The sequence below is a fragment of the Nyctibius grandis genome, chromosome 18, assembly GCF_013368605.1.
Source record: "Nyctibius grandis isolate bNycGra1 chromosome 18, bNycGra1.pri, whole genome shotgun sequence".
In the NCBI taxonomy this organism is placed as follows: domain Eukaryota; kingdom Metazoa; phylum Chordata; class Aves; order Nyctibiiformes; family Nyctibiidae; genus Nyctibius; species Nyctibius grandis.
This window is the reverse complement of record NC_090675.1, coordinates 1,219,101-1,245,116: the sequence shown is the minus strand read 5'-3', so window position 1 is coordinate 1,245,116 and position 26,016 is coordinate 1,219,101. Positions and strand designations below refer to the sequence as shown.

At 58.4% G+C, this 26,016-nt stretch overlaps 5 protein-coding genes and 2 non-coding genes across 7 annotated transcripts; 2 read left to right on the top strand and 5 right to left on the bottom strand.

The window, feature by feature from the left end:
* Nucleotides 1-233: 233 nt before the first annotated feature.
* Nucleotides 234-6,588, bottom strand: TSR1 (TSR1 ribosome maturation factor). The gene is made up of 15 exons (XM_068415995.1): nt 6,478-6,588; nt 6,297-6,400; nt 5,749-5,965; nt 5,535-5,669; nt 4,557-4,984; nt 4,119-4,278; nt 3,625-3,788; nt 3,140-3,342; nt 2,534-2,696; nt 2,294-2,404; nt 1,832-1,964; nt 1,317-1,433; nt 889-1,029; nt 707-781; nt 234-609 (listed from the first exon to the last, which is right to left on the bottom strand). Exons 1-15 carry the CDS (start codon nt 6,575-6,577, stop codon nt 431-433), a joined length of 2,430 nt encoding a protein of 809 aa, XP_068272096.1. The 5' UTR covers nt 6,578-6,588; the 3' UTR covers nt 234-430.
* LOC137672052 (small nucleolar RNA SNORD91 family) lies at nt 1,677-1,769 on the bottom strand. The gene has a single exon (XR_011049481.1). It is a non-coding gene; the product is annotated as a small nucleolar RNA SNORD91 family (small nucleolar RNA).
* On the bottom strand, nt 2,983-3,075 carry LOC137672051 (small nucleolar RNA SNORD91 family). Its single transcript, XR_011049480.1, has one exon. It is a non-coding gene; the product is annotated as a small nucleolar RNA SNORD91 family (small nucleolar RNA).
* A 2,306-nt stretch (nt 6,589-8,894) lies between the features above and the next one.
* Nucleotides 8,895-16,902, bottom strand: POLDIP2 (DNA polymerase delta interacting protein 2). Its single transcript, XM_068415804.1, has 11 exons — nt 16,718-16,902; nt 16,084-16,165; nt 15,284-15,381; nt 14,393-14,489; nt 13,850-13,925; nt 13,148-13,255; nt 12,772-12,908; nt 11,738-11,764; nt 11,427-11,552; nt 10,941-11,020; nt 8,895-9,360 (listed from the first exon to the last, which is right to left on the bottom strand). Exons 1-11 carry the CDS (start codon nt 16,885-16,887, stop codon nt 9,246-9,248), a joined length of 1,116 nt encoding a protein of 371 aa, XP_068271905.1. The 5' UTR covers nt 16,888-16,902; the 3' UTR covers nt 8,895-9,245.
* A 91-nt stretch (nt 16,903-16,993) lies between these two features.
* Nucleotides 16,994-19,667, top strand: TMEM199 (transmembrane protein 199). The gene is made up of 6 exons (XM_068415836.1): nt 16,994-17,211; nt 17,288-17,361; nt 17,439-17,528; nt 18,697-18,733; nt 19,056-19,168; nt 19,282-19,667. Exons 1-6 carry the CDS (start codon nt 17,040-17,042, stop codon nt 19,375-19,377), a joined length of 582 nt encoding a protein of 193 aa, XP_068271937.1. The 5' UTR covers nt 16,994-17,039; the 3' UTR covers nt 19,378-19,667.
* Nucleotides 19,668-20,533: 866 nt separating this feature from the next.
* SEBOX (SEBOX homeobox) lies at nt 20,534-21,176 on the bottom strand. Its single transcript, XM_068415339.1, has 2 exons — nt 20,898-21,176; nt 20,534-20,770 (listed from the first exon to the last, which is right to left on the bottom strand). Exons 1-2 carry the CDS (start codon nt 21,174-21,176, stop codon nt 20,534-20,536), a joined length of 516 nt encoding a protein of 171 aa, XP_068271440.1.
* A 441-nt stretch (nt 21,177-21,617) lies between these two features.
* KIF12 (kinesin family member 12) lies at nt 21,618-26,011 on the top strand. Its single transcript, XM_068415897.1, is given in 20 exon segments — nt 21,618-21,680; nt 21,682-21,726; nt 21,728-21,816; nt 22,154-22,219; nt 22,354-22,432; nt 22,515-22,636; nt 22,795-22,870; nt 23,008-23,142; nt 23,223-23,384; nt 23,386-23,410; nt 23,606-23,697; nt 23,940-24,075; nt 24,165-24,283; nt 24,421-24,525; nt 24,605-24,894; nt 25,046-25,229; nt 25,329-25,391; nt 25,467-25,603; nt 25,695-25,825; nt 25,947-26,011. Coding segments are annotated over 20 exon segments (2,184 nt in total).
* Nucleotides 26,012-26,016: the final 5 nt, after the last annotated feature.

Here is a 26,016-nt window from a genome sequence, read left to right as displayed (position 1 = left end):
TGGGACAGGCCTCCCGTGAGCTGCGCTGTCACTCTCACCACTAGCTCCTTCCCTTTTCTTTCTCAGCATCAACAATAACTTCCAGCAAACTCCTGTCCTCAAAACAGCAAAATCCCCAGACCCACCACTCTGGCAGGGCAGGAGGGAAGGACAACAGCCCCTGTGGGCCAAGGGGTTCACAAGAGAAGGGGCGCACACAGCCTCCCCAGCTGGCCACCACCAAGACACAGGCATTTAGATGTTTTTTAAAAGATTTTCCATTAAAATAAATACCTGTAGCTGGTACCTGAGCAGCAGCTGGTGAGACAGCCGCCCCTGTACAGACCCCAGCGGTAACACGTCCAAGCCATCAGTGCTGTCCTCGCTGTGCACGGGCTGAGAACAGCATCCGAGGAGCCAAGGCACAGACTGCGTCAGTCACGCTGGAGACTTACTCCATTTCCACCTCGTGCACCGGCAGCGCGCTCTCGCTCCTCACCCAGGGCACGGGCTCCGGAACGTGGGGGTCGAAAGTCCATTTAGGAAAAACGCGCTTGTAGAGGTTCAGCAGCACCGTGTCCTGGGACTTGAGCTGTCCATCGAAGTGGCACTTCATGTGACCGTGTGTCCCTAAGCAGAGAGCAGAAGAGGCCGTTAGTTGTTTCTCCTGCCCAGGAGGACCATATCCTGCCCAGCATCGCAGAGGTAAATACAGAACCAAACCTACCTAATGGCTCCTTGATGTGTCCTCTCCGACCCCACTTTGTCCTCAGCTCCACTGGCTTAAACCACATCACATCCTCTGGAGATCAAAACACAAAAGGCAGGTAAGAAACAGGCGTTGGGGCACCACCATAACCGCTCCCGCAGGGGCAGGAGTTCTGCCCACCACCCAGAGACGGGCTGTACCTCTGTTAAAGAACATGTATCGCACGACAGCCGCCTTGGTGAAGATCTTGAAAGGATGGCCACTGAGCACCAGCCGCTTGATGACGACTCTGTCTGGGTCCACAGAGAGCAGAGAACCCGTGGCGATGAGGTCGTGCATTCCTGCCAAGGCAGAGTCACTAACACGCCAGGGCAGCGCCACGAAGGTGCCTCCAGCACCTCCTCCCCCCCCCCCAACTCCCTTCCCCAAAGCGTTCCAGGCCCAAAGCAAGCCCACAAAGGTGTCAGTGATGTCAGGGATGGAAATGCATTAACCTTCTCAAACAGCACGAAGGGGACAGCTTTTTCAAGTCATACTTTCTGGATAGATGCACTTGTAAGTGGGGTATGGGAATGGCCTGCTGATGTTTGTTTCCCAGACACCACTTCTTCCGCACTGAACAACTCACCGTTACTCCTCTGTTTAAAAAGCAGCACTGAGGCAGGAGGGAAAGTGATGGGAGCGTAAACAGTCACCACCAGGGCAGCATCTAGGCGCAGGAAACGCTCCAGCTTGTGCTTATCAGCTAGGACAGAACAGCAATAATGGAGTTCAGGCCCACAGCAGCCCTCAGAGCTCTGGGAAACCCCACCGAGCCCATTCTTCCCTGGCAAACGGGCCCTGTGCTTTAGGAAAGCAGGACACACACACCCCTCCTCTGCTGGCACAGAGTATCTGGGAATGAAGGTGATCCTCTGAGCTACCAGCTCGCTGTGTGGAACTCACCATCACCTTTCCCAAGCCCTTCCACTCCCCACTATTTAGTGCCTCCCCCGGAAGCCTCAGAGCCTAGGAGTGAGTCTTCAGAAGAGTCCTTCAGCCAGGTTCAGACACCACGGCTAAGACATCACAGGCTTCCTGCCCTAGAGATCCCTGCCCCACCTCCTGGCGTACCCGTGCCCACCCCACCGGTCCCTCACAAACCTGAGGTGTGCTGCGAGAACAGGGGGGATGCTCGGAAGCGCCTGAACCCGCAGTGAAAGATCAGCTCCTCCTTTGCCCTCACTGGCTCGCTGTTGCTCGGGTGCCGACGCACCAGGAAATTCAGCACAGACATCTGCAGGAGGGGCAGCACAGTGAGGGGCTGACAGCAGGGACAAACGATGCTGGCCAGAGCAGAGAGCAACAGGACATGGCAGCAGGGACAAGTGCCCTTGACAATCGCTTCCCAAAGGAACGCTGGTCACCAATGCAGACACCTCAGCCAGGCTCAGCCACTTGAGCCTGGACACCCCTGGCAGCTCCAGCCTGCCCTGAGCAAAGGGAAGGTCCTTCTTTGCAATGCAAACAATGTAGGGAGATTTCAACCCCAACCCTCTGCAGCCTGAGGGAGTCAGACAAGGAGCTGCACACCTACAAGGTATCAGCAGGGTTGTACGTAGTCACCTTTTGCTCGTGGGGAAGCAGTGAGAACAGGACTAGAGGCCTCCCTTCTTTGAAGCTCTCCATCACCGAGACAGGGACATTGCAGACATGAAGTGTGACATACCAGCCAACCTGCCAGGAGAGGATTGGTTGTGAATACTTCTCTCAATAGAGAATTCAGCCACCGCCCTGCCAAGTCCTGCCTACTAGGAGCAAGAGAACACAGTAGGAGAAGAGATCAGCAAGAGAAAAGGGACTTACCGAGGCTCCTTCAGTCTCCTCGTTCTCAATTTGCCGGAAGAGGTGCTTTCTGGTTCGGGAGAAGTCCTGGAACTGGAAAATCCTGGCATAGTCCCTTGGGAGATTCTCTTTGGGGTCCCACGGAGAAGTCCGGAAGCTCTTCAGCCCCCTGTACTTCTGGAATCTAAAGGACAGATAACAGGAAAGACAAATTACGTCACAAATCAAGGTGTCTGGCCAGCACCTTCTGTGGTTTGCAGGGACTCGCACCTTCAGAGACGGCAATGGGAGCAAAGCAAATGTTAGCTCTCAGAGATCTTAGTGCAGAGAAAGCTAGAAACAGCAGCCAAGTCCCCAAACAACCTGCCCCGTCAGGGCTCTGCCATCCTCCTCCCTCTCCCAGGTCAGGACCCAGCTCTCCCTGACGCAGGGAGCTGCCCAGGCCCACCCACTGGCCCCTAACCAGTGTGTCCCCTGGAAGCCTCAGAGCCTAGGAGTGAGTCTTCAGAAGAGTCCTTCAGCCAGGTTCAGACACCACGGCTAAGACATCACAGGCTTCCTGTCCTATCTCACCAGACCGAAGGGCACCTTCCAGCTCCTCTCCCAGCAAAGCATCCTCCTTCTTACCGGACTCTGGCAGGTACGTCACGGGGTGTGTCCACCTCATCCGGAAACATCTCATCCATTCTCTCCTGTTTGTATCTCTCCAGCATCTCTTCATCTTCCTCCACCTTCTCATCGTACTGGTCATCCCGCAAGCATTCGGAAACGGTCATCGTCTCACATTCCCCCTCTGCAGGTTCCTCTCCCTCCTCACTGCTTTCCCCCTCCTGGCACAGAGGACAGCACAGAGCCCGTGAGCACACACACTCTGTTGATGCAGCACTGTAAACCCTGTGTGTACTCGCACTGTGTGAATTATGCCTCAAGCTACACCACAATCCCTCATTTTAGTATCTAACAGGCCAAAGAAGCAACATGATACACGTGAGAGATTTAACAATGGAAATCCAGGTCGTGCCCTTGCATGGAGCAAGCTGGAAGGACAGGATTGCCCTAGGATAGGCCATAGTGCCCCAGAGATCACCTGCAGTATCAGCTCTTGGAGGTACCTGGGAAACTGCCTCTTCCATCATATCATCATCGATATCGTCGTCTTCATCGTCATCACCATCATCTTCCTGATTGCCCTCTTCATCATCCACAATCCAGGCAGCCTGGTACGTGGATGTGCCTTTGGGGACCTTCACCACCCTCCTGTTTGCCTTCAGAGAAGCTGTAGGATTCCCACCAACAGTTAATACAGGAACAATTCTCCTTTCCCTCAGCAACATTTACACCAGGAGAGCCAAGATCAGCTTCAGACCTGTGTTTCCCAGCACAGAATTTGTCAGGGTCCAGAAAAGGCAGCTAAAATGTAACCCTGCTGACTGCCAGGCAAACCACACAGCCTGGTAGTCAGGTGATGGGACTACAAACGGAAGCCCTGGGCTCCCAACTAGCATGTTTCTTCCCAGCCACCCTCAGCCATCCTGGTGACAGAGGATTGCTAACAACCCTCTGAACCAGGACAAGGAAAAGGTACAGAAGTATTGCTGCTACTCACCCTCTGCTTCTTGCAGTTCTTCTTCAGTGGGCCACGTCTGCTCCCCTTCCATAGGATCAGGAACTACTTCTGACTGCAAAGACTCCTGCTTGTTTGTATCTGCCTTCATCAGGACCTTAACATCTTCCTCCATCTCCTCGGTACCATTTACAGAGTCACCCTGAAGAGCAAGAGCAGAGTTCCCAGCTGTGAATACACCTAACTCAAGCTAGTGATCAGCCTGAAGCAAAACTCGCTTCAGTATAATGTTCATTATGCTGTAACACAACATTCGTTACATGCCACGTGCAAGGGATCTCAGCTCAGTGCCAGAACACAGCCCTCCTGGTAAAATTCCCTTAACCCCCTTAACCACATATACCCAGTTGTATTTTCCTGATGAAACTTTAGAAACGTCATGTTCTAACAGGACCAGCAAAGCCCCGACCTCCCACACACCTGTACTTCCATGTCTTGACTCCTCTTCTGTCCTTTAACCACCCGGGGGTTCAAAGAGAGGGGGTCAGGGGGGGCATCCACCTGGCTCATCTGGAAGTCTCCATGTCCCACGATATGCACCAGGCTGTTCACGTCGAGGGTCTGTCCCCGCACAAAGCCGGACACCTTTAAGGTCCCAACCAGGTCGCTCTCCTGACCGGGCACAAACTCAGCAGCGTAGGCGAGCAGGTGAGCCCGCCTGTCCCGAAAAGCGAGATGCCGCTGCCTCTGGGTGGCCAGGTGCCTCAGCAGCAGGGAGGACTCCTGCTCTGTGTGCAGGGGAAAGAGCTTGGCCTCGGGAAAGCGCTTCTCAATGGCTTTGGCAAGTTTCTTCTTGGCATCTATCCGCTTCTTAGGTGGCAAGTCAGAGCCTCCTGGGACAGCAAGAGCTACCAAGCAGCACAGAGAACAGAGTTCAGGATGGGAGTGTAAACCTTCTTATACCCCTTTTCCCAAGTATGGACAAGCACTCCGATATCAGCAACCCAAATAACGGAAGAGACCCACACCACAAGGTGCAAAGGCAGCTTCACCCATTCAAAACAACAATCAGGACAGAAAACCTGTCGTTAGAGGTAAGATTTTGCGACTAAACAAGACTATGGAGATAAGGACCCAGGAACTGAACTTAGCAAGAAAACATCTGAACCCCTTCGCTCTGCATGCCTGAATAATCGTTACAACACTAACCACCACCACGCACCCCGAGGCCTACACCTAGAACACCCCCTTTATCTCCAGCACTCCCCTACCAGGGTAGTAACACGAGAACTCAACAATAGCATTCACCCGACTGATCTATGCTAAGAAACAGCAGTCACAGACCTGTGATCACCTCCTAACATATGGAGTTTTTAATTACTGCAACAGCAAATCCCCACCAAATGCTCCCTCAATCTATGCACCACTAGAAACCCTTAATGTTTCTCACTCGCTCACCGTAACTGGGGAGCCCCTGTGCGAAGAGGCAGGAGAGGCAGTGCTCTCCTGCACTGTCCCAGCCATCTGCAGCATCCAGGATAAAGAGGAGGGAGTCAGCGACCTTTGCTAGGTCTAAGACAGCGTGAAGATCCTCTACACAGAAAAGACTTCCATTACTGAGGCTGCCAGGGGCATGGAGCCAAGAACCACACCAACAAGGGCGTTTTCTCACCTGCCTGTGCTGTCACGAAGCGCCAGCGCTGCTTGAGTCGGGGGCAGAGGAGCGCAAAGCCACCGGCCTTCCCCTCATCCACACGGACAACAGCCGAGTCCTGGCTCCGCAGCAAGCAGAGGGCGTCATGGGCTGCAGCCCTGCTGTGCAGCGGCACCAGAACCACGAGGTGCGGGGGCCCGTCCCTGCTGCCCAAGTTCCGCTTCTCCGCCAGCACCTGTGGGCACAACTGCAGACCGTGAACCCTGGCCTCGGTCCAGTTCCTATCCCGCCCCCCAGATAAAGACCAGATCCCTCCACAGCTCAACCCCAACCCGCTCGGTCCTGTAACGTTCCACTTGCGCCAAACTGAACAGACCCAGGCTGCCCTTCCACTCCCTGGCCCAGCTCCTGACCCCCCCGCAAAGGCCCACACTGGCCCGTCCCCACCTCGAGACCCGCACGGGCCCGATTCCCGCTGTCCCCGCACACAGACCCGAACCGACGCGTTTCCCGCTCCCCCCCGCACCACCACAACCGGCCCAAGCCGGTTCCCCCAGGGCCCTCACCGCCTCCTTGCGCTGCCGACGGAGCTGCAGCGCCTGGTGCCGCCGGTCCACCCTGCTGAGCTCGCGGAGCCGCCGGCGGGGCTGGGCCTTGACGGAGACGCGGCCTGCGGGGAAAGAGCGGTCAGGCGGGCCCGCGCTCGCAGGGCCGGCAGGCAAACCGGCCGGGCTCGCCCCGCCTCACCTCCAGCGCGGCGCTGCGAGGCCCCGCTGTGCCTCCCGCCCTTGTGCGCTTTGTTCTGCTGCTTCAGCGGCCCGGGCCGGTGCGCGCCCGCCGCCATCATGCTGCCTCCTCGCCGCCGCCTCAGCGCTTCCGCTGCGTCACTTCCGGCGCCGCGGGGCACGCCGGGAGCGCGCGGACTAACATGGCGGCGGGAGGGACAAAGGTGGCGGAGGCCCGGGCCGGGATAGCGGCGGGAGGGAGGAGCGGCGGGCCCGGGCCCCGGGGCGAGCCCCAGGGCCTGTGCGTGGCCGCGCAGGGTCGGAGGGAGGGGGATGCCCGTCAGCACGGCGCGGGGAATGAGAGCCGGGAGCGACAGCCGTTCCGTCAGCGCTTTATTGGTTAGTTCTTTGTACAGGTATTTACACGAGAGAGGAAAGCAGCCCGCCCGCGGGGAGAGGGCTCGCCCTCCTGTGGGAAGGAGCGGTGGAGGAAGGGCCTGCCCCGAGCCCCAGGCCCCTGGGCATCGCCCCAGGCCGCGGGGCAGGCAGGGCTCGGCCCCCCTTCACCCCTCCCCGTGCCGCTTCGTCCCAGCCCCGCTTGGTACCGGCAGCGCTGGTCACCCAGGTTCTTGCCACTCATCACCCAGCCAAGAACGCCTGTCCCTGGGCCCAGACGTACCCTGCCCTGGTGGCACGTCGCACCAAACACACCACGGTCGCCTCGCAGCCTCAAAAGCTGCTCTGCCCGGTGCTGGCAGAGCCCCTGCCCCGAGGACGATGCCGTCACTCAGGAATATAACTTTCTGCTCGTTATTGGAAGCGTTAGGCCCAGAGCACCCCAGAAACACGGGCAGGTGAGCAATAGGGTTAAACGTTTACAGCGGTGTTGCAATTGCCAGTAAAGGTGAAGTTGGTAACCCAAGGGAGAGGCAGGGCAGCTGCTACTCTGATCCCAACTGAGAAAATGCATGGGAGGGAAAGAAGCAGGTTCCTACAGGTCCCTGCTTCCTCTGAGGGTGGGGTGTCACCCCCCTGCCCCTTCTCCTGCAAATAAATCAGCAGACAGCGGCAACGTGGGGTTGTCAGCTGTGGGCTGTTCTTCATGGATCCTTTTCTCCCCCTAAAAGCAGGCTGGCTGGCTAAACCTTTCAAGTCTAAAAGCAATGCAGATAGCATGTCCTACCTGAGAGGAAGGAAGACGTAAGATTAAGAGACCGGTGGCAGATAAAAACTGTTTTAAGCAGTAGTAATTAAGTCTCTATACAGGTATGCGCTGGCTGCAGGACAGCATGCGAGTGTCTCCCGCTGTCATTTCCAAAAGCCGTTTGTCCATCAGCGGAGCCAGCCCATAGCCCTGCCACAGCACCGCCTCGCAGAGCCAACCACGAAGAGGCTGCTCAGAGAGGACTTGGGGGAAGAGGGGATAACTAGAATACTTCTGAATCAAGAAAAATAAGTCCTCTGAGTTAGTTATACCTTGTCATTTAAGCAAGAGCAAGGAAAGGTGCAAGGTTTGAAACTTTTCCTGCCTAGGCTTCCTATTACAAAGCCAGCTACCCCTGCCCAGAAGTCCGGCCTCAGAAACCCAAAGCCAGCCTGAAGGAACCCACCACAGAGGCTGATGGCTCTCCAGATCTCTGCAATCCTCAGAGCTGCCAAGAGCCTCTCTGGCCTGATAAAAAAGCTAATGCCTGATCTGCACTGTGGGCCGGGACCTTCACAGGTCAAAGCAAAACCCCCAAATCCATCCGTCATAAGCTTACAGCTGTTTGCTGACCCACACGGTTCTGCAGGGCCCTCCACACAGACTACCAGAACAATCACAACCCGCCGGGCCAAGCAAGCAGGAGCAGAAAGCCAGGAACTGCCTCACTGCGGCTGGTTAAAACCTCACTGCAGGTTAAAACCAGCTCTTCCTGCCAAAGCAGCGACTACCAAGGAAATAGTTACAGCAGCAGCATGAGCGGGGAAGTATCCTCCAGCAGCTGGGATGCACGTTCCTGCAGCGAGGTAGGCCCTTGCAGCTGGAGGGCCCCCTTCAGCCCTCCTGTACTTCCACAATGCACAGCCCAGTGCCCTACCCACACAAGACACCGTGGCTGCCTGCTCAGCACTGCCTGCAGACCCGCCTTCCCCCCTCTGCGCTCTCTTCTCCGACGAAACAGGCTTCGCCCCGCTCCAGGGCACAGCCCAGACAAGCTGCACAAGGGGGAGTGCGGCTCCCAGGCTGCTCCGCCACGCGCTGGCTAAATCCCAGAAAGCAGCTGCGCTGCAGGAAGGCTGAGCTCGCATTCCTGCTCCCTAAAAACTCCTCGCTGCTGCCTTCTGAGGCAGCAAGACGTCTGGGCTGACTCTGCTTTGCACGTGAACAAAGTGGGAGGAACAAGCTGGGGCAGGCTGGATGCAAAGCCTAGGCCTTGGCTTATAAAGGAAGACTGGTTGCAACTGGAAGGGCCAGTTTATTAGAGAAACCTCACATCGCAGAGCATTCACAACACACTGGAAAGGGTCCAGGCCTGCTGAGGGGGCCAGTCTTCTGAGGCAGCACAGATCTACGTCCCTCAGCTCCAACCCCAGCAGGTGCCACAGAGGGAAGGGTTAACTGTAACACAGCTTATGTTTACAAGCAGCCTGAGAGAGACAGTTCAAAAAAGCCTCCCCGTTGGACAACAGTTAAAACAAAAATGGTTTAAAATGTTTAAAAGCTCCACGGTCTTGGCTGCAGCATAATGGGGAGGCAAAGGTCTACCACACACACAGGTCTCTGTGGGTCTCGGCACTCCGTCTGCTCTACCAGTGAAGGTCGGAGGGGGGGGGCTTCTCATCTTTGTTGCTTTCCAGAGAAAAGGGTGGGATTCGGACATCAAAGTGGGAGCCATCAAGCCTCTCAAATCGAAAAGTACCCCTGCAAAGTAATGGCAGAGATCACGCTGAGGGCAGGGACGAACACAGCCAGGAGTCATCAGCTAGAAGGCAAGACATGAGCTTTTCCATCTCCTGCGGAGGGACTTTGGGGCTGCATTTGCAAGGCTGGTCCAGCAGCAAGCCCATCGGTTCAGCAGCAAGGACATCTGCCTGCCAGGATGACTCACTTATTGGAAGGCTGCTGGGCGGTTTGCACCACATCTCATATACATCTCCTGAATAAAGATGTGATGATGGGAGCCTCCAGGAGGTAAGTGCACTCCAGGCATCTGCGGCAGTGTTTACTCAACTCCCACCCCACAGCAGACAGAACCATCTCAGCTATTTTTACAAACTGATTACACATAAATTCAGATTAGTATTTCTTGGCAGAAGCTCCACCGGGTAAGAAGCCCACGACAGTATGAAATCCCACCACAGATGTAATGTGGAATAGCTTCTGCTTTGCATTTCAGAAAGGGCATTTCAGAACTGAATCTGCCTGTCCTTGCACAAACAAACAATTTGTTTACTGCCCTGAACTACAGACGACTGTACTGCAGAACATGGGCAAGAGGATCGTGGAGATAAACAGGTTCTCATGAGGGAGAGGACACAATTGAACACCAGAAGTCAAGCTGAGCAGCTGCTGAGCTGCAGAACCTTTGTGTCCTTTTCTCCAGGATGCACGTAGAGAGGGGAAAAAACTTACTACACAAGCTGCTTTTACTCCCCCCCCCCGAGCATGCATTCAGGCAATTCAAAATGCTTAACGTGGCAAACAAGGGTGCATCCTATAGGCAAAGAGCTGCTCTCTTGCTTTTCCCAGCTCAAAGGCAGTTCCAACACACTTAACACTGAAACAGATTTACTTTAAAAATGCAGGCCAGAAAGACCTGTGGTACAGAAGGCAAGAGGTGCCCATGCATTTCTCGTCCACACAGAGATGACACTAAATGCGCTAACCCAGCTGAAATACAGAGGGAAACTGCCTTAACCCTGCAGCACAGGAAAAGAACAGCTCAGCTGAGCACTTTCCTACCTGCACTTACAGAAGAGGGGACTTGAACACCACTTAGACTGAAGGCCTTACCTGGCCTAAACTGGGAATAACCCCACGTGCCAATTGCTTGTGGACACAGAACTGCGCAGCTTCGCTCAGGGGCAGAATCAAAGCCCAATCCTCTCCAAAGAGGACACTGGTGCACACATCCCTGCTGCCTAGGGAGACACCAGCACAAAGCCCTGCCTCTTACATCAAGGACTGAAAGGGACACAAAGGGAGTACAGCAGAAAATGGTGCAGTGCTTTGTGTCTTTTCAAATCCAGTCTAGCACAGAGCAGAGAAGGAGGAGACATTAGCCTGGAACCTCTCTTGGTGTGGAGAATCACCAGATCTTCTTATCACTAACTGGGACACTGCTATAGAGAAGCTCATAAAAATTTTAACTATCAAATAAGTCCGGTCCAGCCACTTCCACCCACCTTTCAGCCATTAACTCCAGACTGCAAACTGTGTCCCAGCTCAGCGCTGGGGGGTCCTATACCTAAACCACTCCTGCAGTAATAACTGCTTCTTACCACATGTGACCACTGGATGCCTGCAGGGAGACGTGACTGCTGTACTGAAATGCCGGCTGCTCTTTGGATAAAAATGGCTCCTGAGAAGACAAGGAGAGAGCACTCTGCATCAGCAACGGATCGTAACATTTCTCTGCAGACAAGCATCAACAGGAAATTTACACAGCGAGAAGAAAAACAGGGAGATCCACACCTGAGCATCACCACCAATTACACAGCAACAACTGGCCCAGCAAGTAGTGCCACAATCACATACTACTCCAGTTCTCCCATTACCAGTCATTTAGGATCGTTCTGCAATACTCAGTGTGAAGTTTCAGTCCATACATACTAACAACAGATTAAAAGCTCACGTGATTTTTTTTTCACTGCCAGTTTTCTATTCCATCTATTTCTACCACCCACTAATTTACTGACAAATCAACCCAAGCAAGAGGACTCCAGCAAAGGGCTGCGCTTCCCAAAAAAACCCTCCACAATACCTACCCTTCCTACAACGCCGCGGCCCCTGACCGTTTCCAAGGTGCCAGACAAGCTAAATATCCTCCAGTGCCGTTCTCGGAGTTGTACCACTTCGCTGTCAAGGTTCTCCAAGCGAATACAGTAGCGCCACTGGACAGAAGAAAGATTGTTATCAAGAATTGGAATCAGCTGCAAACAGTTGATAACCCGTAGCCGATACTTGGCAACAGTTGCCAGGCAAGGGCTACTCTCCCTCAGAGCTTATCACACAGCAATGATGCCGCAGCAAATACACTCCTTCCCTTTAGCTGCTTTGTGAAACAAAAGGCACTTACCCAGTAGACATCGGAATTCTGGGCTTCCTGTCAAGAGAAACAAAAGACTTTAGCAGCTGCCCTTCAACGCTCAGCGCCAAAACCTCTTCAGCTGTCAGCACAGCACAAGCACAGGGGCTCTTGCTCCGTGCCAGCGTGACACAGACAACTCACAGGAGCACAAAGACAGCTGCTCTCCGAAGCACTCCATCAGCTACCGCCTGGCACTGGCTCTGCTCTAGACATGTAATCATGAGGTGGGAGATCTGCAAGGATCTCGTGACTACGGAGGGTTGATCTCCATGTTAATTACACACTTTCTGCAGATCTAGAAACACCCGTTTCCTTGCCTTCGGGCACCTGTTTTTCTTACTAGGTTGGGACAAACATCAGTTGGGCTCCACAGAAGCTACAATTCCACACCAAAATGTCCACCTGCCACGGCACAGGCCCTGCGGCAGCTGCGCTCGCCTGGACTTGGAAATCAAATTGCTGCTGTAATTCCCAGCCCTCCCCCTCAGGAGTCTATTGGAGCCTCATTATTTTAGATGGTCCGAGTGAAATTCTGACGCTATAAAGAGCACATGGTTATCAGCTAAATCCAGGCGGCTTTAGCCAAACCCTCTAACCCACATTAGAGCCAGGAAACAGGGGTAGACACCCGCAGCACCTCACCACTGGGCAGGATAACGGACATGTCTGTCGTTACAGGGCAGATGGCCTTGGTGCCACCCGTTACGCACACACCCTTCTCTAACTGAGGCAGGAAAGGACCAATTCACAAGCTTTCCTAACTATCTTGCTAACACTTCTGTAGTATTTCCCATCCTACAAACAACAAGCAAATCTGCAGGAGCTGTTCTCCAAAAATGTATGACAAAAGAGTTTTGTGTTCGTACCTCTGCTGGACATCATGACAATGAAATCACAACTGTGATTAAAAAGTCATTTCTCCAGTAAGCAGAAGGTACCTTCAGTCAGCAAACTGGTCTTAGAAAAACATGCAAGTTAAACGGATCACAGAACTAACACAGCAACACGCAACGCAGACCTACCCTCATGCCCATATAGAAAGGGATGACTGTGACACGGATGTTCTCTGTGGTTTCTCGGTGCACGTCGGAGAGCTCTAGCCAGGGGTGGTTCTTCTCCTGCCACGCACACAGTGTATCCCTTGCTACAAAAGGTGGAACTGTGGGGAGGGAAAGAAGAGAGCTTATGAGGAGGGGTGTGCCGTAACCAGAGTGCCTTCCCCTCAAAGCAACTCCTTTTACATAGGTAGAAAAATTCTTTAAAGGAGGCTTTACTATAACAAACCCCAAAACACACCAAGATTTTTACACTGTATCCAAGGTGATGGGTTCTGGATACTCCTCACAGAGTACCTCAAGCATCTGACTCTGAAGATTTCCCTCTGAAGCCAGAAATTACCTTTTGTTTGGTCGTACATGAGAAACTTCTCAAAGAGCTCATGCTGGATGGGCACTTGATCAGTGGAGCTGTAGGGAAGGATATCTTCATGGCTTACATAGTCTAAACCTGAAAAAGAAACCCCAAAAGCTGTTGAATTTTCCCAGCGAAGAGCAGCTCAGAAGTCTCCTGCCAGAGAAATGGAACACACTAGTCAGAAGTTAAGGAGTTTGGCAGCAGCAGCCAAAACTAATACCATGGTGGCAAGCAAGAATAGAGGAAGCAGGCCACTAATAACCCTTGGCAGCATTCTCCTGCGAGATTTCTCCATTGAATGATTTCTCTGGTAAATACACGCTGCCCGGGAAGTGACTGCACTGCCACAAAAGGACTTTGGGCAGGAAACACACAGGACAGGAAGAGATCTAGCTGTCCTGATAATAAAGCAGAATAGCCCATAGGGAACGGGGCACACGTATGGGATCTATGTCTCCAGAGCTCAAAGTGTGTAATCACCAAGTCTGCTCAACTTCCCTCCATCCAAAAGGGCTTCGTGTACTTTAGTCATTCGTTTCTAGCACGGCCCTGAACTACAGACAGAGCTGTTACAGGGATGGCCTGTAGGAACTGCTGCTTTGCTGGCAGGTGACTGTTGATGACTCTTCTGAGCTCTCCTCATGACAATCCACACCTCCCCAGAGGCTGAAGGTGTGTTTTACTCACCTGGGATGGCATAGAGGGCTCTGCTGTCATCGTGATTTGCCAGGAACGTCACTGCTTCTGTCTGTGATCTCTGGGACTGAGAAAAAGGGAGGATTATGTCTTTCTGTGTGGATTGTTGTGGGCCAGCTCCCAGCCACATTTCAGTTTACTGTTGTGGTTTCTAAAGTGTGTAACATTTATTTTATTTAACCAATTCACCTCAGAACATCTCTCCTTTTAACTCTTCTGGACTAATTCTCCACTCAAACAAGCAAAGAGCATTTTCAGTGCTGCAACCCACATTTATAATGACCTGTGTGCAGCAGAACAGGAATGCCAACAGGATGAGGGAGGGAGGTTGGAAACGGGAAACATGATCCAGAAAAGTCATACACTCCAGAATATGTTTCTCGGGGAAAATATGGCTTGAAGAACAAACACGTCCTAAAATTCTAAACAATCAAGTCAGCCATCAAAGCCACTTTCTTTCAGTGCCTGCCCATCTAAAGCATTCATATAGGAGCAGATATTTGAGTTTCAATACCAGGATTCTTGGTTACTTACTATATGCGGACAATCCCGGGCATCTATTAGCACCTGGTAGTAAGTATGCGCTTTGCCCTTGACCTCTTTGGAACCATGGCCTGCTGCGTTCTCACTCCTAGAGAGAAAAGCAGAGCACTGAGCTCAAGCACGGGACGGCAGCAAACTGTTGTTACCAGGACCAAGCACATTCACAAACAATGAATTTTTTTTTCTTTAAATACATTTCACAGCCTGTAATCATTCGATTCCATCCAAATTAACCTCATGTCAGCCACGCACACAACGATAGATGAGCTGACAATTAACGGTGTTTGTCACAGACACAACAGCTCTGGTTTTAGATGCATCAGAAGTTCTTCCTGCTCAGTCCATTCTCCTGTTTGGGGTGGGTATTTCTACTGCCCTCTGAGTCTCCCTCTGCTTACTCCTCATTCCTTTCTGACTCCAAATGCACACGTGCCCAGCACACCTCCAACACAGGCCAGAGGGGAAACGGATGGAAGAGGGGAGAGGAGTGACTCAGTCCGCAAGAAGGATGAACTTGGCCTAGTGGGTTGAAGCTGAGGAGGCAGCTGACAAATCCAACTCGCTGGCAATCTACAGAGGAAGCAGCCTGCAATTTTTACACAGGAGCCTAGACCTAACTTAAAAAGCAATGTAAAGTTTTATCAAAAAGAATGCCAGAAGCATGACTTTTTATTTCCTTCATACTTCTGTCCTGTGTCTAATTAACAAAAGTTAATACTCATGCAATGTCTCCTCTTTCAGCACCTCTCTTCCAGTTTACACACGCAAAACAGACCCATCCCGTTACCCTCCTTAAAAAGACTTGTTTACCCCAACCAGGAAACTGGATACGAAATGTAAATGTAACAGTACAACAGCACAGACCCCAGAACGCAGCCTTACTTTGCTGTGACAGGAGAAGCCACATCTCGATCATAAAGCCTGGCTTGCCAGGGAAACAGGACTATTCCTCGATAGCCAAACACGCTGTGAAGAAATAGCTGAAAGAAACAAATAACTGCATTTGAATACACAGCAAGCTTTAATCAACTTAGATACAACAGAAAACATGAAGCCAAAAGCCCTTTTCTGATAGTATATATAAAAAAAAAATCTGTTAAGTGAGGTAAAACTAGAAACATTTACAAAGGGTATGAATATGCGGGATGGGAATACGGGGAGAATCACCACTGTGCGAAGCCAGAGCAGAAACAAAGAGGGAACATAAACAGTCTGGGATGAAAGAAGAAACTAATCTCATCTCTATCCCATAAAAGTGAATAGTTAAACCAGTAATACAGTAATAGAACGGCAGAAGCGCAGGAGGGAGACCAGCATGGGAGAGGCTGCTCAGGAACGCAGAAAGAGATCTGTGAGTCATGAGCACAGCCATGACAAGTTTAGTTGTTATTTCTCAAATTCAGGGATTGCCTCTTCTGCTCCTAGAGGGAAAAAACCCTTAAATAAGACCAGTGGAGCAAATGGCACTGTAGGAACAGTTGTGTCACGCTGCAGATTCTTATCAACTTGCTACTGTCAGATGACTGACAAACTGCAGACACAGCAGAGACAAGGAGCACTGAACGGTGAAACTTCTGCCCTTCTACTATAATGCAGCAGCCTCCTTACGGGTAAGTCACTTGGCTACCCAGTCTCTGGGGAACGAGCCTGCAGGGTCAGCTCTGCTCCCCAGAACCGCTCACCTGACCAGTCTCGTATTTGCCGTGCGGCTTCGGTGCCTCAAACATCCCCACGGTCTCCAGCACTTTGCCCTCTGGACGGTTTCTAGGAGCAGAGAGGTAGTTTGGTGGGTGTGCAGAGGCTGAACCAGCCCCCAGGCCAGGGGACACACAGCACCCGAGCCCCAGGCGCTGCCCAGGCACGGCCCCCCACCTCACACCTCCCTCGGGTACCACACATCCCCCACGAGAGCCCCACTACGCACTAGGCTGCCCCGTCACTCCCCTTTCCCTGCCCCCACCCCTCTGCCAGCCTCCTCTTTCCCAACTGCCCTGGACACTCCTCCACCCCCTACCCAGTTGCCCCTTTAGCCCAATCCCCCCCCTTTCCCATATCCCTACCCCAGCCACCCCGACAGCCCCCCAACTCCTTCCCCATCTGCCCTCAATGACCCAACAGCCCCTTCAACCCCCACACTCACCCCCAAACACCCCCTCAGAGTCCCTACCCCCCCCCAAACACCCCCTCGCAGCCACCCACCGCCTGCCTTCCCCAACCCCCCGACAGCCCCTCCACACTCCCTAACCACACCCCAACCCCCCCCTCAACACCCCCAACCCCCCCCCCCCGGCCCAGTCCGCCCCCCCCAGGCCTCACCGCGACGAGAGGTGCCGCCGCGGCGGCAGCAGCAGCGGGAGGGCCGCGGTTCCCCCCGCGCCCAGGGGCCGCAGCCCGCGGGCCGGGGCCGGTTCCCAGAGCGGCAGCCCGCGGGCCCGGCACCGGCCCAGCGCCGTCGCCACGTACCGCCGCGCCGCGCAACCCGACATCCCGCGGCCGGGCCGACCCCGCCGCCAGCCCACAATGCACCGCGCGGCCCCCTCCGCTTCCCGGCGGCCCCCGCGGGGCGGGCGGCGCCGCTCTAGCCCGCCGCCGCGCTCTATGGCTCTCCGTGTCGCCTAGGCGATGGCGGCCGGGCAAGATGGCGTCGGCGATGCGGGCCGGGCGGCGGCTGCGGCGGGCGGTGGAGGGTGGCGAGCTGGCGGGGCTGCCCGCCGGCCTGCGGGCCGACCTGGCAGCGGCACTGGCCTCCGAGGGTGCCCTGGTGCCCTTCAGCCTGCTGCGGAGGCTGCACGCTGCGCTGCGGGAGGCAGGTAGGCCGCGCCGGCCCTGGCGCCACGGGCCGCGACCGGCCGGGCCGCCGTTAACCGTCCCGTCCCCCACCCGCAGGGTACCCGCTGTACCTATACGAGCTCCTGGAAGGCTGCGAGATCCACTTCCCCGAGGTGCCGGTGCCGCCGCGGGTAGGTGAGGGCCGGGCACGGGCCGCGGGAGACGGCGGCGGCCCCTGGTCCTAACGGTGGCTCTGCCCTTCCCCCAGAACCCCGAGCTGGTGGCCCGGCTGGAGCAGATAAAGGCCAAGCTGGCCAACGAGGCGTACCGACGGATGACCCGCAACATCACCGGCCAGGTGAGGGGCCTCCTGCATTGCCTGCTGGCAGGATTCATTCCAACAAAGCGCAGCCGTTAGCGACCTGACAGCGAAGGAAATCTGCCCCAGGGAGTGAGCACAGCACAGGGGAGTGGCGGCAGGGACTCGAGGAGTGCACACTGTCAGTGCACGGGGACAAGAGATAGGGTGTCGTGGGCAGATGTGGGACAGGGCTGTCAGGATGGTGCAGTAGAAGAGAGACTGGCTGTTGGGAGCAGCTCACTGTGCCAGAGATCTCAGGTTTTGATCTGGGAAACTGAGTAACTACGGTAAATGTTTTACTGGGAGCATCTGTGCTGCCTTTTTCTGAACAGTTACATTTTCATCATAGTTTTAAAATGAGATCATTCATGGCAAGGTAAAAGCTGAAAAACCAGGGTTGTATTTGGGCACACATTCATTCTGAGGAAGAGCTGAGATCTTTTGGCACGGTGACTGTTCGGACAAGCCAGCGTCCCTTCCTGCTGGCATTCCTCCTGATCCCGTCCTGCCTATCCCTCCTCCACGCTGGTGTCCCCGTGTGGTTAAGTCCCTGCACGTATCCTCCTGTCGTGGGAAGATCTGCTTTGCTCTCTGTCAAGCTTAGCCACTTCGTCTATCAGCCAGGGTGGTTTTAGCAGAGCTGGGTAGTAACAGCAGCAGCGTTCCCTTCAAACAACAGAGAAGCAGAGGAGTATTCCCGTATTTGTGTGCTCGTCACATTCTTCCCTGCCTCCTGCTGTGTTACTGGTGTTTGAAATTGTGTAACCACATCCAATGATGGGACAAAGAGCTTTACAGCATTTAGTTCTTACCGGCTGCGTGAACACGGGTGACAAGGTGACACCCTTTAGTGTCTCTGTTAAAAGACAAACCTGCAGCAGAGAACCCACATGCAAGAAAATGCTCACGTTCTGAGAAGTGTGTTGGATAGAAACGATCCCTTCTCAATGTCCCTCAATCAGACCACAAGGAAACACCCAGAGAAACCCGGGCGCTGTGGAACTGCTGCTCCCCCACAGCCCACCCGCCCGCTGCCAGGGCCCCCCAGCAGCAGCTCCCTGAACTTCTGAGTCTTAGGGACAGGGCAGGGCATTGGTGTTGCTTTTATTAGGCAGTTAACGTTAAAATACAACCGATCACAAGTTGTTTTAACCCTTTCTTTTAGGAGAAGAACGGGACGTTGGCTGAATTTGGGAGGCAAGGTGAGTGGCTGCCTGTCCTGCCGACAGGGCGTACCCACGGGTCGGTCACGGTCGCATCGCTAGCTGTTGGCGTCAGCCAGCCCTTCCCTCTCCGAGTAGCTCACCAGGTTTTAATGCACAAAAGCGTTCCTCAAGTGAAGGGGCAGCCGCCTATTTGTTCTTAGAAATATTTCTGGAGGCATAAAGCGTGTGAATCCTCGGGTGTTCCTGTAGCCCGCTGAGGCAGGCACAGGCGGCTCCGTTAGCAGGATGACAGCTTGTCCCCGGCCCTGCTCTCCCAACCTTACCTAAGAGCGCAATCGTCTCTCCCCCTTCTCTCCAGTTCGCTCTGTTCGAGCCGTTGTCATCACTGTACTCAACTTCATTGTCACCGTGGTGACCGCCTTCGCCTGCACGTACCTGGGCAGCCAGTACATCTTCGTGGAGACCGCGGCGGTGAGTGGGCCCGTGGGCTCGGAGCACGCCTGCGGCGCACCCTGTGCCGGCCGGGCAGGAGCAGCAGCTCCAGGCACACACAGGGTCACTTGTCTCTCTTTTTGTGTCCCCAGCGCGTCCTGTCAGCGGTAATTGTGGCCTCGGTGGTTGGCTTGGCCGAGCTGTATGTAATGGTGCGGGCCCTCGAAGGGGACCTTGGGAAACTATGATCACACGCGTCCCTGTGAACTGCGGCCATCGTGCTGGAGGCTTTTGCCCTCCCCAGGAGTCGTTAAAGGCTGCTGCATTCCTCAGGCCTCATCCTTTGCTTCCCACTCCTTAACGTTCCTGAAATGGATCATGGATTAAACACCCCACAGCTGCAGAACAGGAGAGGGAAGAGCTGTGGACTCACCACCCCAGCACAGAGAGGGGCCTTAGCTCCCGCCGGTCCCCTTCTCCTGTGAAGTCACTGTCCTTTTAGCCTGGAAATAAATAACATTGTGTGTTTGCAACCTTCTTCCTGCCTGTCGGGAGACATCCATTGCTAGGCAGAACGCCAACCTGGCGCCTAAAAGACACCTCAGAGAGCTGTGAAATCTTCCCTCTCCTCCATCCTGCATCCTGCTCCTGCCAAAACCCTTCGCCTGCCCTCGCCGCTCCTGCCCGCTCCCTCGGGAGCGTTATTCCCTTGTGACTCAGGTGGCGGCACCTGCCCCAGCTCATGTTTGGGGACGAGCCCTTTCCCCCTCCACGCAGATCCGTTCAGGAGAGGCCACAGTGGGGTTGGCACCCGGCTCAGCTTTGTCTGCAGCACCTCGGCGTCCTCACCCTTTGGCTGCCAGCAAAGTGCCCGGCTTCTCTGCGTAGCGAGGGGAAGCACCTCAACACAGAGCCTGGGGGCTTCTTGGGTGCCACGGAGCTGAGAGCGGTGCCAGCTCGGTGCACCCGCGGTGGGGAGGGGGTGGCGAGGCTGGCACTGCCAGACCCTGTGGCCCCAGACACCTGCCGGGTGGGCACCCTGCCAGGGCCAGACACGGTGATTAATGCTCTGATGGCAGCTAAGCCCCTCTGCAAACACGCTTTAATATCCGATACGGGGAGATCTGCCGGCACCTGGGAACGTGCCTGCGGATTAGGGGCGGCCGCGCCACAATCATCCGTGGATACGGCCTCGGATTAAGGTATTTTTTTTTTTTTTTTCCCCAAAAGATTAGTCGGTATTAGGGGGCTGGGGAGGGGGAACGGGCCCCGCCACGGCCGCCCCAGCATTTAGGATATTGGATGACATCCTCGGGACCTTTGGGACACCTTAATGAAATCACAGTGCTAAGCAGGGTGGTGTCGTCCTGGTGCCAGGGGGGTGCCGGGGGGTCCCTGCCATGGCTACGGCTCGCCCAGGTTGGTGATGGCTGCGCTGTAGATGAGGTCAGAGATGGAGCCCAGCGAGGTGGGCAGGCCCCGAGCCGGGCTGCGGGCTCCCGGCGGAGGCAGAGCAGGGGCTGGGCCCGGGGTGGTGCCGTCGGGGGGTACCGCGGGGGGACCCCGCTCCCCGGGGGGCGGCGGCGGCGGCTCCGGTTTGGCGCTGCGGATCCTGCGGGCGCGGCGGTTCTGGAACCAGACCTGGGTCGTGTGGAGCGGGGGGGGACACTGTGAGATACCGGCGACGGCCCGACGGGGCGGCCCCGCGGAGGAGGGGGGGGGTCCCGGCCCCGGGAGGGACGGGGGGGTGGGTCCCGCTCGCACTCACCTGGATCTTGGCCTCGGGCAGCTGCGTGAGCTCGGCCAGGCGCTCCCGGGTGGCGATGTCCGGGTAGGGCACGGCGGCGAAGGCCCGCTCCAGCTCCCACAGCTGCCCCCGGCTGAAGGTGGTCCGCCGCCGCTTCCGCGGCCCCCCCGGGCACGGGCAGGGGTAGGGGCACGGGTACGGCCCCGGGGCGCAGCCCCCCTCCGCCGCCGGCCCGCCCGCCCCGTCGGGGAAGCGGAGCAGCGGCTGGGGGGCGCGGGAGGTGCCCGGGGCCGCGCTCATCCTGCCCGGTACCCCGGCCCCGCCGCCGCCGCCCCGGCTTTTATCCCCCCCGACCCCCCCGGCGGGCTGGGACCGCCCCGAGCGGGCGGCGCTGCCCCCCCCCAGCCCTTCCCCGGCGGCTCCCGGCCCGGTCCCCGCTCCGCACCCCCCGACGGCAGCGCCCCGGCTCCTCGGGGACTCTCCCCCCAACACCCCTGGGGACCAGTAAACCCACCAGCTGCCCGTACTGGTCTTCCCCCCCCGCCTCCGCTGCCGTCGGGGCACGGTGGGGCCCGTGAGGATCGCAGGGCTCGGGGGGAGGGGGCGGTGGATCAGGGACCCCCCAGCAGGTGCCGGGGTCCCCGGCGCCCCCTCCCCGGCTCCCCAGGCCGACGAGCCACCCCCTGTCCCTCCCCCTCGCCCCCCGCCGCGGCCGCTCTCCCGCGGGGCCGGCGCCGGTCAATGTTTAACCGGAGCGGTGGTACCTGTCGTGCGGGGCGGCCCGGGCCGGCGGGCGGTGGCTCCTGCCGGGACCGGCCGGGTGCTGCGGGCACCCCGAGCGGGGGGTGCTGGGGGGGCGAATGGAGCCGCAGGGGGAGCGGGGCTGGGAGCCCCAGCCGGGTGCGCGGCCCAAAACGCTGCCACGGGGCCAGGAGAGACCGTAAGTCGGTGGGGACCCGGAGGGGACAGAGGCCACCCCGTCCTGGAGCAGGCTGGGCCTGGGCAGTGCCCACCCGGCTGATGCAGCCGCCTGGGCAGCTGGCGGGGGGCTGGCACCCCAGAAAGGCTGCGGACGGGGGGGACAGGAGGGGCCCTCTGCGGGGACATGGGGGGACATTGCACACTGTCCCCTGCCAGGCCCTGGGGCACAGCGGGGATGGGAGGATGGCACAAGCACAGTGTGAGCGTGGGCCCCTTTGCCCCAGCCCCCGGGGTGCCTGCGGGCAGGTGCCCCAGCTGGGGGCACCCACCACCCCTCTGCCCTCTGTTCCCCAAAGGAGCCCCGGAGAGGAGCGGGAGGGCCCCGTGGTGGGCAGGGAGACGCGCCTGAGAGTGGTGCTGAGGTAAGGGGGGGGACGTGGCGGGCTCGGGGACGCAGCGGGGCCCCTCCTGCCTAGGGCAGGGACACAGCGGGGCTCTCTGGGGTCCCCACGCAGCGACACCTCTGTGTCCCTGTCCACACCCCCCCCACCATTAGGGTCCGGCCACTAACCTGCACAGAGACGCGGCGAGGTGACCGGCGGGTTGTGCACAGCCTCGGCGACGGCACCATCCACGTAAGTGCCACCTCCCCTGAGCGCTGGGGTCCGGGGTGGGGGGCTGCGGCACCCCCTGAGCCACCACCGTCCCCATGCCCAGGTGAGCGCGGCCAGGCACGATGCCACATTCGGGTTCAGCGCCGTGTTCGACGCGGGCGCCTCGCAGGAGGCCGTGTTCGAAGGCAGTGGGATGAGGCAGCTGGTGGAGCTGGCGATAGATGGGTGAGTCCCAGTGAGCCCCCCCACGGACCCCAGCCCTGCAGCCCACCCTGCACCCATCCAGGCCTCGCCGGCGGGTCTGCATTGCCCGGGCCATGCCGGGAGATGGCATCCCTGTGCCACCGCCTGGGGCCATGCCTGAGGCTCAGTATCTTCCCCAGCTTCTCCTGCACTGTCTTTGCCTTCGGGCAGACCGGCTCAGGGAAGACCTACACCCTGATGGGACCCCTCGCCCAGGTACAACACCGTCCCCCCCACCTGACCTGATCCTGACAGTGGGACAGGCTCTTCTCGCCCGGTCGTGGGCGTTGGGGTGGGGGGAGGCAGTGGGTGCCGAAGCAACATGACTGCTTGCCCTCGCGGCGTCTCCACAGAGCGAGGCCCAGCCGGCAGCCCCGGGGCTGCTGGGGCTCATGCAGAGGTCCTTCGCCTGCCTCCTGGAGCAGAGCCGGAGCTGCGGCCCTGGCCTGGCTCTCAGTGCTTCCTACCTGGAGATCTACAACGAGCAGGTAAGCGCCCACCTGGCCACCCAGCCCAGCCCCGCTGGCACCCCGCTCCCCCGGTGCCTCCCCTCCGCTGTACCCCCCAGGTCAGGGACCTGCTGAGCCCGGGGCCACCATGTGCCCTGCCCCTGCGGTGGAGCAAAACCCGCGGCTTCTATGTGGAGAACCAGCTCAGCGTGGACTTCGAGAGCCTGGAGGCCATCACTGACCTGCTCCTGCAAGGTGCTGAGCCACAGGCGCAGGGCTGGGGCATGTTCAGGGGGTGCCAGACCCAGTATGGGGGGGCTCAGCCCCCCGCAGACCATCCCCAGGACTGGTGGAGCTCCAATGGCAGCCAAGAGGGGCAGTGCCCTGTCCTGCTGCAGAGCCCAGCCAGGCTCGTGTCTGGCAGGGGGTGGGCAGTGGGTGCTGTGCTGGGGCGTGGGGTGTCGTGTCCCGCTGCAGCTCTCAATCCCCCCCGCCCTGGCAGGATCCCAGAGGCGACAGACCTCGGCGCACGCCCTCAACAGGCACTCGAGCCGCAGCCACGCTCTTCTCACCATCCACGTCCGCAGCCGGGCGGTGAGCGCACATCCTGCTCCGGGCACAGGGAGGGCTGGGGGGGGGCGGGCAGGGCTCTTCATGGGGGTGCAAACAGCCCCAGGGTGGGTGGTCATGGCCTCCTCCCCACGGACACGTTGGTGGGGCTGGGGCGAGGAGCAGGGAGCCTGATCCCAGACCCAGGGGGTGGGATGCTGCTGTGGGCCGTGGGGAAGGGTTAGGGGGGGCCACAGCATGACCCCCCCCCAATGCGGGTGCCCCAGCCCAGCGCCTGCCCCAGCAAGCAGGGCACGCTGTGCTTCGTGGACCTGGCTGGCAGCGAGCGGGTGAAGGAGACCGGCTCCAGCGGGGAGCTCTGCGTGGAGGCCAATAACATCAACCGCAGCCTCCTGGCACTGGGTAAGAGTCAGGGGGACCCCCCTCATGGGAGCACGAGCTGCTGGTCCCCGTCAGAGCGCCGTTGCACCCTGTGGCTTGTCCTCTGGCAGGACACTGCATCTCTCTGTTGGCCAAACCCCGCGGGAAGCGGACGCACATCCCTTACCGGGACAGCAAGCTCACCAGGCTACTGGCCCGCTCCCTGGGCGGCTCAGGCGTCACCCTGATGGTACGTGCACGGAGGAGGCTGGGCAGGGGTGCACGAAGCCGCAGGGGGACAGGGCCTCACCCCGTGGAGGGGAAGGCTGGAGGGGGATGGGTGACCCCCTGGCTGGCAGCTCACCTGCAGCTCTTCCTCGTCGGCAGGTCGCCTGCGTCTCCCCGTCCTCGCGCTGCCTCTCGGAGACGCTGAGCACGCTGCACTACGCCAGCCGGGCCCGGAGGGTCACCACCAGACCCCTGGCCAACAGGGTACAGCAGGCAGGGGCTGCGGGCAGGGTGCTTTGTGCCGCTGCTGGGACCCCCCTGAGCCACCCCCTTGTGCTCCCAGGTGTCCCGGGAGAAGCTGCTGCAAACCTTGGAGGAAGAAATCCGTGCCCTGCAGCTAGAAAACCTCTCCCTGCGCCAGCAGCTGTGCCTGCCCAGGGTGCCGATGAGGAGCACAGAGGTCCCAGGGACCCCCTCGAAGGCGGGGGCATGGCCGGGCTGGGGAGGCAGGTACAGCCCCGCAGGGCTGTGTCGCTCCCCCCTCGAAGGGCAGCTCCCGTCGGAGGGAGCCCCAGCCTGGCCCAGCCTCTACGGCCTCCTGCGGGACTTCGTGGTGGAGAACGAGCAGCTGAGGTACTGGGGGCACGGGCAGGACCCACGGGCAGGGGCTCAAGGGGCTGGTGGCACAGCCAGAGCCACCGCAGAGACTCCCTGGGGCTGGGCAGGGCTCCGAGCTTTGCTGGAGGCTGCCAATGCCCTGCCCTGCTCCCTCGCTGCTCCCCAGGCAGCCCTGGCTGTCCCCAGACCCCAGAGGTGACATCCCAGCTGGCCCATCTCACGGAGCCACCCGCAGCTCCTGTGACAGCCAGCCCCCGCTGCGGAGTGCCCGCACCCCCCGAGTCCCCCCTGGCCACCCTGCGAGGCTCTGGCAGCCCGACGTGACACCCACCTCCGGCCCCCGGCTGCCGGTGAGCGTGGGGGGCCCTGGGCTCCATGGGCACCCTCCTGCAGGGCTGTGCCCACCGCAGCGTGAGGACACACAGACCCACTGCTGTCCCCTCTTGCAGAAGCTGCCACCCGCCTCTGGCCGCCCCGGCTGCCCCAGACCGGCCGATGCCATCATGTCCCAGGTACAGCCCTGGGGGGTCTCTGGAGGGGATGGCACAGCGTGGCACAGCAGCCTGACCGCTCTTGCTCACCCCCAGGTGCTTCCAGGGCCCCCCGCACCCCAGCCCGTTCCCCCCGAGGGAAGCGCCGGTGTCCTGCCACCCGGCCAGGAGGACGCGGCTCTGCCCGGCTCCCGTCAGCTCCCCGGACCCCCCCAGCTGCCCCCGGGGAAGCGGTGAGAGCCGGGGCCTGAGGCCACCCCCCTGGGCATCCCCTCGGGGCGGTGGGGCAGTGGGTCGGGGTCTGTTCATGTGTCCTCATGGCAGGAGCCGAGGCAGGAGCCGGAGCTCGTCTCAGCGGCACCCGCTCCCCCAGGAGCTGCCCGGCCCCGAGCGCTGTCCCAGCCCTGAGGTCATCCCTTCGGCACCACCGTGGCCGGGATCGCCAGAGCCGAGAGGTGAGCAGGGCAGTGGGGGGAGGCCGGGCAGTGCCATCCCCTCGGGGATGGGCACCCACCCCGAGCCCAGCCGCTCATGCATGGGGCTGCGGACCTGACCCCGCTGGCTCCCGGCTGGCAGCCGCCGGCACCGTCCCTCTCCCGCCGTGGGAAGAGGCCCTGGCCTGGCTGGCAGAGCAGATCTGAGCAGC

Excerpts from the sequence above, each read along its gene's own strand:
- TSR1 (XM_068415995.1), bottom strand. The coding sequence starts at position 6,577 with ATGATGGCGGCGGGCGCGCACCGGCCCGGGCCGCTGAAGCAGCAGAAC. Across the intron at positions 1,434-1,831 it reads GTTCTCGCAGCACACCTCAG|CTGATAAGCACAAGCTGGAG; the intron begins GTTTGTGAGGGA and ends GTTCTGTCCTAG. Across the intron at positions 782-888 it reads ATACATGTTCTTTAACAGAG|AGGATGTGATGTGGTTTAAG; the intron begins GTACAGCCCGTC and ends TTTGATCTCCAG.
- POLDIP2 (XM_068415804.1), bottom strand. The coding sequence starts at position 16,887 with ATGTCGGGTTGCGCGGCGCGGCGGTACGTGGCGACGGCGCTGGGCCGG. Across the intron at positions 15,382-16,083 it reads GCAAATACGAGACTGGTCAG|CTATTTCTTCACAGCGTGTT; the intron begins GTGAGCGGTTCT and ends TGTTTCTTTCAG. Across the intron at positions 13,926-14,392 it reads CCCGGGATTGTCCGCATATA|TCCCAGAGATCACAGACAGA; the intron begins GTAAGTAACCAA and ends CCTTTTTCTCAG.
- TMEM199 (XM_068415836.1), top strand. The coding sequence starts at position 17,040 with ATGGCGTCGGCGATGCGGGCCGGGCGGCGGCTGCGGCGGGCGGTGGAG. Across the intron at positions 17,529-18,696 it reads CCCGCAACATCACCGGCCAG|GAGAAGAACGGGACGTTGGC; the intron begins GTGAGGGGCCTC and ends CCTTTCTTTTAG. Across the intron at positions 18,734-19,055 it reads GGCTGAATTTGGGAGGCAAG|TTCGCTCTGTTCGAGCCGTT; the intron begins GTGAGTGGCTGC and ends CCTTCTCTCCAG.
- SEBOX (XM_068415339.1), bottom strand. The coding sequence starts at position 21,176 with ATGAGCGCGGCCCCGGGCACCTCCCGCGCCCCCCAGCCGCTGCTCCGC. Across the intron at positions 20,771-20,897 it reads TGCCCGAGGCCAAGATCCAG|GTCTGGTTCCAGAACCGCCG; the intron begins GTGAGTGCGAGC and ends CACACGACCCAG.